This window comes from Ctenopharyngodon idella, chromosome 14, assembly GCF_019924925.1.
Source record: "Ctenopharyngodon idella isolate HZGC_01 chromosome 14, HZGC01, whole genome shotgun sequence".
In the NCBI taxonomy this organism is placed as follows: domain Eukaryota; kingdom Metazoa; phylum Chordata; class Actinopteri; order Cypriniformes; family Xenocyprididae; genus Ctenopharyngodon; species Ctenopharyngodon idella.
Window position 1 is genome coordinate 23917071 of NC_067233.1, and position 9985 is coordinate 23927055.

At 41.0% G+C, this 9985-nt stretch overlaps 1 protein-coding gene across 42 annotated transcripts in view; it reads right to left on the minus strand.

Annotated features, from left to right (window-relative positions):
- Positions 1-9745, minus strand: part of LOC127525759 (protocadherin beta-15-like) — a 50344-nt gene extending 40599 nt beyond the window's left edge. For 8 of the 42 annotated variants that reach the window (XM_051918671.1, XM_051918698.1, XM_051918679.1 and 5 more), the window contains exons 1-2: positions 9237-9745; positions 2020-2957 (exon numbers count right to left, since the gene is read on the minus strand). In XM_051918671.1, coding sequence (XP_051774631.1) covers positions 2020-2957; positions 9237-9573 — 1275 coding nt within the window. In that variant the 5' untranslated portion in view covers positions 9574-9745. Of the gene's footprint in view, positions 1-1030; positions 4215-7309 lie in introns of those variants that run through there. The other 34 variants (XM_051918675.1, XM_051918695.1, XM_051918682.1 and 31 more) reach the window with 19 other exon arrangements.
- Positions 9746-9985: the final 240 nt, after the last annotated feature.

The window sequence follows — 9985 nt, forward strand, 5'->3', positions numbered from 1 at the left end:
AGGGACAGGACGACTGGTTGCAATCGAGGGAAAGATGAATGCGGCCAAGTACAGGGACATCCTGGATGAAAACCTTCTCCAGAGTGCTCAGAACCTCAGACTGGGCCGAAGGTTTACCTTCCAACAAGACAATGACCCTAAGCACACAGCTAAAATAACGAAGGAGTGGCTTCACAACAACTCCGTGACTGTTCTTGAATGGCCCAGCCAGAGCCCTGACTTAAACCCAATTGAGCATCTCTGGAGAGACCTAAAAATGGCTGTCCACCAACGTTTACCATCCAAACTGACAGAACTGGAGAGGATCTGCAAGGAGGAATGGCAGAGGATCCCCAAATCCAGGTGTGAAAAACTTGCTGCATCTTTCCCAAAAAGACTCATGGCTGTATTAGATCAAAAGGGTGCTTCTACTAAATACTGAGCAAAGGGTCTGAATACTTAGGACCATGTGATATTTCAGTTTTTCTTTTTTAATAAATCTGCAAAAATGTCAACAATTCTGTGTTTTTCTGTCAATATGGGGTGCTGTGTGTACATTAATGAGGAAAAAAAAGAACTTAAATGATTATAGCAAATGGCTGCAATATAACAAAGAGTGAAAAATTTAAGGGGGTCTGAATACTTTCCGTACCCACTGTATATATATATATATATATAGAGAGAGAGAGAGAGAGAGAGAGATTGATTATTATTATTATTATTATTATTATTATTATTATTATTTAATAAGAAAGGCTTTGTTAGTCCTACCTGAAAGATGTCGCTCATTTGCGCATCAAGTCCTTCAAGATCATCCACAGCAGACTGAGTCTTTTTCAGAGTCAGGTCAGCAGTCAGTGTGCCCTCATTATAAGATCTGACGAACTTGAAGTCACTAGTGCGCGAGCCCGTGGTCAGGTACGCGTCATAATTGTAAGTGCTGCGGAGAGTTCCCGCGCCCTCCACCTCTGCGTAATTTGGAGGGAGATACGCGCTGGGAATGGCTACAGCTCCATCAAACAACAGTCTGGGCTTTCTCCTGCGACAAAACCTCACGGCCAGGATGATGATGATGAAGGTCAGGAAGAAAGTGGAAACGGACACCAGCGCGATGATCAGATAAAACGTCAGTTTGGAGCTGCTCTCGTCATGAGACATGTCTTTCAGTTCTGGAACTTCAGCCAAGTTATCTGATATGAGTAAATACAACGCGCACGTGGCTGAGAGAGAGGGCTGTCCGTTATCTCTCACGGACACAATAAGGTTCTGTTTCATGCTGTCAGATTCAGAAATGTCCCGCTGCATCCTGATCTCCCCGCTGTGGACACCGATAGTGAAAAGTCCCGGATCAGTGGCTTTAATAATGTGATACGAGAGCCACGCGTTCTGGCCAGAATCCGCGTCCACGGCGATCACCTTGGAGACCAGGGAGCCCGCCTGCGCGGCTTTGGGCACCATCTCGGTCATGAAGGAGTTTCCTACCGGAGAGGGGTATAATATCTGAGGGGAGTTGTCATTCTCATCCGATATGAAGACACTCACGCTCACGTTACTGCTCAGAGGAGGAGAACCGTTGTCTCTGGCTAACACGAGCACTTTGAAACTCTTCAGCTGTTCGTAATCAAACGATCTCACGGCATGAATGACCCCGGTGTCTCCGTTAATGGATAGAAAGGAGGACACCGGTGCGCCATTGACATCAGAGGACAACAGAGAATAAACTACAGTGCCATTCTGTCTCCAGTCCGGGTCTGTAGCTGATACTGAACAAATAGAGGATCCCGGTTTGTTATTTTCTTGCACATGAGCTCTGTAATTGTGCTCCTGAAATACAGGTGGATTATCATTCACGTCAGCTACAGTCAAGTGAAGATTCTTAGTGGAAGATAAAGGCGGAGAGCCCTCATCAGTAGCAGTGATTGTAAGATTATAATCAGAGAGCAGCTCGCGGTCTAATTCACCTGTGGTCACCAGAGAATAGTAATTTTTGATTGAAGGAACGAGTTTAAATGGGACGTTCTGCTGAATGGAGCAGTGCACCTGTCCGTTATTCTCAGAGTCTCTGTCCTGAACATTAATGATGCCAACCTCTGTACCGGGTAACGCGTTCTCAGGAACGGGACTGCTAAGAGAATTGATTACTATTATAGGGGCGTTATCATTGACATCAATAACATCTATTATTACTGTACAATGACTGGCTAATCCTTGACCATCTTTAGCTTGAATCGGCAGTTCAATTAAACTCTCCTCCTCATAATCAATGAGACCTGTTAGTTTAATCTCTCCAGATAACGAATCCAGAGAAAATATGTCCAGGAGGCGTTCGGATACATGACCAAATTCATAGGTCACTTCTCCATTTTGTCCCTCGTCAGCATCAGTAGCGCTCACTGTCACCACTACAGTATCTACAGGAGAATTTTCAGGCAGACTGACTTTATAGACGGCCTGACTAAAGACTGGAGCATTATCATTAGCATCCAGCACAGTGACGTGTATGGCTACAGTACCTGATCTCGGTGGAGTCCCGCCGTCTACCGCAGTAAGAATTAATGTCACCTCTTTCTGCTGCTCGCGATCCAACTCTTTATTAAGAACTAGCTCGCCATATTTTCTTCCATTTGCACGAGTTAGAACACTAAGAAAAAAGTGTTCATTGTTCTGCAACACATAATTCTGCACTGAATTCATACCAATATCCGAATCGTGGGCCTCATCTAATAAATAACGAGATCCTTTGTCTGCTGATTCCCGTATTTCGAATTTGATTACACTTTGTTTGAACTGTGGTGCATTATCATTTATGTCCTCAATATTGAGAATAAAGGGATGCAGTTCTAAAGGATTTCCCAGCACGAGTTCCTGTTTAATAACACATGAAGCTTTCTTTCCACAAATCTCCTCTCTGTCGATTCTCTCCGCTACGGTCAGTTCTCCAGTATTCAGATTAATGTCACAGTATCGTTTTCTGTTACCTTCAGTGTCAATGCGAGCCTTACGAGATGACAGTCTGTTCACATCGAGCCCGAGATCCTTTGCCATATTTCCAATCACAGATCCGCGTTTCATCTCCTCCGGGAAAGAATAGCTCACGTCTCCATAAGCGGTGTGCGCCATCAGCACGGAGAACAAAAGACCAAACATCTCAACAGCAAAGAAGAACATTTAAAATGTTTCAGAAATTGATCAGAAATTAAATCCAGAAATACAACAAAGTAGCATGTAAAATAAACATAAGTGTGCAAATAAATCCAATGTCTGAAATAGTCCTTCGGTCACCGTCGACGATTTTCTATAAAGAGACGAGCTTGAATTCCAGTGTATGACATCAGAATCAGGGTGGAGAGATGTGTACTGAACACACATGGTTTTGCAGGTGAACAGCGACACTGTGAGTTAGAGTAAGAAACTGCATGACATTAATTTCTCTCACAGTATTAAGTTTTATAATATACAAAGAACGGGCATTGTGTTGTTTAGCAATTATATACGTATATTATATAATTGTTTAGCAAAGAAGAAAAAAAAAAAAAAAAAAAAAAGCAACATTTTCTGAAGTGGGAGAGATAAATATAATCATAGTCTGTATATTATATAAAAATAATGATAATAATAAAAAAGCTATCCAGGAATTGAGAGCTACAAATATGTAAGAGCAATATAATCAAACACTAAGAGTACGAGCCAGTGCAGCACCACGGACAGCGACAGGGAAAACCTGCACTTATGCCATTTCCAATCAAAAGCAGGTTTAAAATACTTCACTTAACGGAATATTCCTGAAACGGACATACGAAATTAATTCCCTTCATCGCTATATTAAAAGACATAAAGAGAAACGTAAAGCTGTTTAAAATATCAACATTTATCACAAATTCAATGTGTCCTTGTAGCACAGTAAAAGATTACTAACAACTTTTTCCTCTTTGAACCTAAAATAGCAGCTACTGCCAAAAATAAATAAAACAAAAACAAATCAATTTAGGAATCATGCCACGTGTAATGAGGGGTCGACAGAATGAGGATCCATTTGCAGCTTTATTAAGATAAATACCAAAGCAGACAGGGGCAAAGGCAGAGGCATAAACAGGGACAGGCAATGGTCGAGGCAGGCGGCAGACAAACAGAGTAAAGTCACAGGCAATGGTCAGGGCAGGCGGCTAACAAACACAGTCCAAATAACAGGCAAGGATCAGGGCAGGCGGCAAACAAACACAGTCCAATGGCAACAGAAATACAATCCACAAGAAAACGCTCAGTAGTGATCACCGGGGCAAATCAAGACTTCGCAAAGGGTGTGTGGGTGTGTGTGTGTGTGTGTGTGTCTTAAATAGTGTGAGTGTAATGAGGTGCAGGTGTGTGCGCAATCAGTCCCAGGAATGAGGGCCTATGGGAAACGTAGTCCGAATGTAAACCAGTCAATATTCAGGTGACGGCTCCCTCCGGTGGTGCGGAGGAGGAGGCGCGAGAGCCACATTCGTGACACCACGTTACAATTGTTCATACTAGACAAGAAAAAAAGTGTAGAAGACCACTTAATGCAGCTACTTTTCTGACTTCAAATTGACCCTCAAAAAATAGTTGTCTACAAAAAACATTTGAAAGAGCCACGTGATTGCCAAGAACAGTCAGTCAGTCAGTCAGTCATATTTATTTATAAAGCACGTTTAAAAACAACAGCTGTTGGCCAAAGTGCTCTACTAAGTTTCAACAAATACCCTAATAATTAAACACAAAACACATCATCAGACAGTACACTAAAAATGTTGCCACTGCACCTACTTATAATCCTATGCAATAGTAAATAAATGAGTTTTAAGAAGAGATTTAAAATCATCATATGTTGGTACAGTTTTTATATGGAATGGCAAATTGTTCCAAAGCTGTGGAGCAGCCACTGAAAAGGCACAGTCTCCTTTCAATTTTAAACGTGTCTTTGGACAGTGTTAACGCATCACAAGTAACTTGAGTTACGTAATCAGATAACTTTTTCAAGTAACTAGTAAAGTAATGCATTACTTTTCAATTTACAACAAAATATCTAAGTTACTTTTTCAAATAAGTAACTCAAGTTACTTTTTCACATTTATTGACTGACAGCTCTCCTGTCTTGTTCATGTTGAGAGAAATAAAGGTCAGAGGTGTTGTGTGCGCTGTGTGAACATGATGGTTACTGCAGTTCTAGACTAAATGTGAACATGCATTTACTCATCTCACTTGCACGAAAACATTCAAAATGAATTCTTCAAAATGAATAAAAATAGTCAAATGCAATCTCAGAATTTTACACAAAGCTGTAATAACTATATTAAATTACACAAATATACTTTATGTATTTAATCTCACTTTATTAACCAACGTCTTTGCTGCTGACCTTCAATTATCTAATTCAACCATACTAACAAGCAAAAATTTATTGAGATTAGATTTAGAAATAAGAGTGTTGAACTTCCTTCTCCTGTGTCCTCTTCCTTGTTCCAGTCAACAATCTAGTGGCAGCATTTTGAACAAGCTGAAGACGTGACTATAGAAACTGTGAAACACCATAGTACAATAAATTACAATAGTCTAATCTGGATGAAATAAAGGCATGTATCACAGACTCCATATCTTTGGGTGATAAGAATGACTTCATTTTAGCTATATTCTTTAGCTGATAAAAACAACTTCTGACCAAAGCATTGATCTGCTTATCTAAAAAGTCAAAGCAGAATCAAAAGTAACACCTAAATTTCAGATTACCAGATAGAGCTCCCAGTTTACTGGCAACCGCCTCTGTAGAAGCAGAGGGGCCAAAAATGAAGACTTCCATCTTTGATTCATTTAACTGAAGGAAGTTGGCAGACATATATTGTTTAACATCTCTCAGACAATCAAACAAACACTGCAGACTAGAACGTAACACTGAGTATCATCTGCGTAACAGTGGTATAAGACATTATACTTCCTATAAATAGTATACAAAGGGAGCATGTATAAAGAAAATGAAACAGGACCCAGAATTGAGCCTTGTGGAACCCCATACAGAACTGGTGCACGAGATGATGAATAATTGCCAGTCTCTACAGAAAATGTTTGATTCTTTAAATGGGAGATAAACCAATTTAAAGCATGACCCTGAATCCCAATTTGCTGTAAATGATTTAAACGAATGCCATGATCAAGGGTGTCAAATGCCGCACTGAGATCCAGCAAAATTAAAACAGCACAATTACCAGAGTCGACAGTCAGCAATAAGTAAATTAATACTGTAAGCAATGCAGACTCTGTGCTGTGCTGTGCTGTAGTAAGAAACCAGACTGATATTTAACAATCATACCATTCAACTGTAAGAATGAAGAAAGCTGATTAAACACAACCTTCTCCAGAACTTTTGATAAAAATGGTAATTTAGAAATGGGACGATAATTATTCAGAATTGTTGGATCGACATTTACTTTTTTGGTCAGCAGCTGCACAATGGCATGTTTAAAATAAGATGACACTATACCACTGGTTAAACTACCATTAATTGTTAACATTAAACTAGGACTGATAGTGTCAAGTGTAGCTAGTAAAAGGCAAGGAAGAACAATATCCAATGAACAAAAGGTGGGTTACATTGGTTGAAGAATTTGTACCAGGTAACTGAGACACTCGAGTAAATTCAGATAAATACGTTACTACTGATGTGTGCTGATGGAAGTCCAAAGAAGAAGAGGGAAAAATACATGATCTTATACCTTCAATTTTGTCCATAAAAAACTTGAGGACATTTTCACAAGCAGTAAGTGATGGATTAGGATATAGATTGGACAACGGATTTAGCACACTATTTATGGTATTAAATAATATTTTTGGACTGTGTGCGTTTTTATCTTTAAGATCCGAAAAAATATTTTACTTTTGCAGTCTTAACAGCTTTTTGGTAATGAATCATACAATCTATAACACATTCATGGAATATTTATAAGAAAGCATTGCTAGTGAAAGCAGTCAAGTGGGGAAAAATACACTTTCACAATTTTAATCCACCAAATTATTTTTTAAAGAAAGACTTAGTCCTACCTGAAATGAGTCGCTCATTTCCGCATCAAGTCCTTCAAGATCATCCACAGCAGACTGAGTCTTTTTCAGAGTCAGGTCAGCAGTCAGTGTGCCCTCATTATAAGATCTGACGAACTTGAAGTCACTAGTGCGCGAGCCCGTGGTCAGGTACGCGTCATAATTGTAAGTGCTGCGGAGAGTTCCCGCGCCCTCCACCTCTGCGTAATTTGGAGGGAGATACGCGCTGGGAATGGCTACAGCTCCATCAAACAACAGTCTGGGCTTTCTCCTGCGACAAAACCTCACGGCCAGGATGATGATGATGAAGGTCAGGAAGAAAGTGGAAACGGACACCAGCGCGATGATCAAATAAAACGTCAGTTTGGAGCTGCTCTCGTCATGAGACATGTCTTTCAGTTCTGGAACTTCAGCCAAGTTATCTGATATGAGTAAATACAACGCGCACGTGGCTGAGAGAGAGGGCTGTCCGTTATCTCTCACGGACACAATAAGGTTCTGTTTCATGCTGTCAGATTCAGAAATGTCCCGCTGCGTCCTGATCTCCCCGCTGTGGACACCGATAGTGAAAAGTCCCGGATCAGTGGCTTTAATAATGTGATACGAGAGCCACGCGTTCTGGCCAGAATCCGCGTCCACGGCGATCACCTTGGAGACCAGGGAGCCCGCCTGCGCGGCTTTGGGCACCATCTCGGTCATGAAGGAGTTTCCTTCCGGAGAGGGGTATAATATCTGAGGGGAGTTGTCATTCTCATCCGATATGAAGACACTCACGCTCACGTTACTGCTCAGAGGAGGAGAACCGTTGTCTCTGGCTAACACGAGCACTTTGAAACTCTTCAGCTGTTCGTAATCAAACGACCTCACGGCATGAATGACCCCGGTGTCTCCGTTAATGGATAGAAAGGAGGACACCGGTGCGCCATTGACATCAGAGGACAACAGAGAATAAACTACAGTGCCATTCTGTCTCCAGTCCGGGTCTGTAGCTGATACTGAACAAATAGAGGAGCCCGGTTTGTTATTTTCTTGCACATGAGCTCTGTAATTGTGCTCCTGAAATACAGGTGGATTATCATTCACGTCAGCTACAGTCAAGTGAAGATTCTTAGTGGAAGATAAAGGCGGAGAGCCCTCATCAGTAGCAGTGATTGTAAGATTATAATCAGAGAGCAGCTCGCGGTCTAATTCACCTGTGGTCACCAGAGAATAGTAATTTTTGATTGAAGGAACGAGTTTAAATGGGACGTTCTGCTGAATGGAGCAGCGCACCTGTCCGTTATTCTCAGAGTCTCTGTCCTGAACATTAATGATGCCAACCTCTGTACCGGGTAACGCGTTCTCAGGAACGGGACTATTCAAAGACTTAATCACTATAATGGGAGAATTGTCGTTAACATCTGTAATTTCGATAATTACTTTAGTGTCCGAAGAAAGACCAGAGCCATCCTTCCCCTCAATGAGCATTTCAAATTTGACCTCCTCCTCATAATCAATAGGACCTTTAACTTTAATCTCTCCACTATTCTCATTAAGATCAAATAATTCTTTTGCATTTCCCGAAATACGACTGAACTCATAGGTCACTTCTCCATTTTGTCCCTCGTCAGCATCAGTAGCGCTCACTGTCACCACTACAGTATCTACAGGAGAATTTTCAGGCAGATTGACTTTATAGACGGCCTGACTAAAGACTGGAGCATTATCATTAGCATCCAGCACAGTGACGTGTATGGCTACAGTACCTGATCTCGGTGGAGTCCCGCCGTCTACCGCAGTAAGAATTAATGTCACCTCTTTCTGCTGCTCACGATCCAACTCTTTGTCTAAAACTAACTCAATATTTTTTCCAACATCCGCCTTTGTATTAACAGATAAAAGAAAATGATTATTCTTTTCAATCGAATAGCTTTGTACTCCGTTCTTTCCTATGTCAGCATCATGAGCTTCATTCACGCGGAACCGAGCGCCTTTACCAGATATCTCACTGATCTCAAGCTTTATCGTGTCTTTAGGAAATGTTGGCGTGTTATCATTAATATCTTGTATTTGTACAGTGACACGATGTATCTCCAGCGGGTGTTCTAGAACTAATTCGAAATTAAGAGCACAGAACATTTTTTCATTACACAGTCCCTCTCTGTCGATTCTCTCCGCTACGGTCAGTTCTCCAGTATTCAGATTAATGTCACAGTATCGTTTTCTGTTACCTTCAGTATCAATACGAGCCTTACGAGATGACAATCTGTTCACATCGAGCCCGAGATCCTTTGCTATATTTCCAATCACAGATCCGCGTTTCATCTCCTCCGGGAAAGAATAGCTCACGTCTCCATAAGCGGTGTGCGCCATCAGCACGAAGAACAAAAGACCGAACATCTCGACAGCAGCACTGATGCCTCTGAAATCCACAGGGGGAAACACGCTTGTTATAAAATCTACTTGTTTAGAAAATGAAATAGTAATAACATTAATAATAATACAGATTAGACAGTCAATGTCGATTCTGTTTTCCATGTGAGCTGTATAAGCCCTGAACAATGACATCAGGAACAGGGTGGAGTAAACTACAATATGACATAAAATAATTTTACTGGTGAACAGCGACACTGTGTGTTAAACTGAGAAACTGCATAACATTCACAACTTAAACAGTATGACTAAAAGGAACCTTGGCTGTAAAGGATTTTTTGTTCGTTAAATGACTTAATATCATGGCTTCTCCGCAACTCGCAACTCATCCTTGACGGGATGAGGAAAATGACTTTCACTAACATAAAAAGCCTGCCTTATGCTATACTTTAGCAAAAAATGCTGAAGAACACAAATGCCACATAAATGTATACATCAACGAGCCAGACTCACTGTGCAGCACCATGGACAGCGTCTCATATGAAAATGCCGTGAGAGGGATACAAAACTCCACATAAATATCAACGACACCTTATTCTCTCTTAAA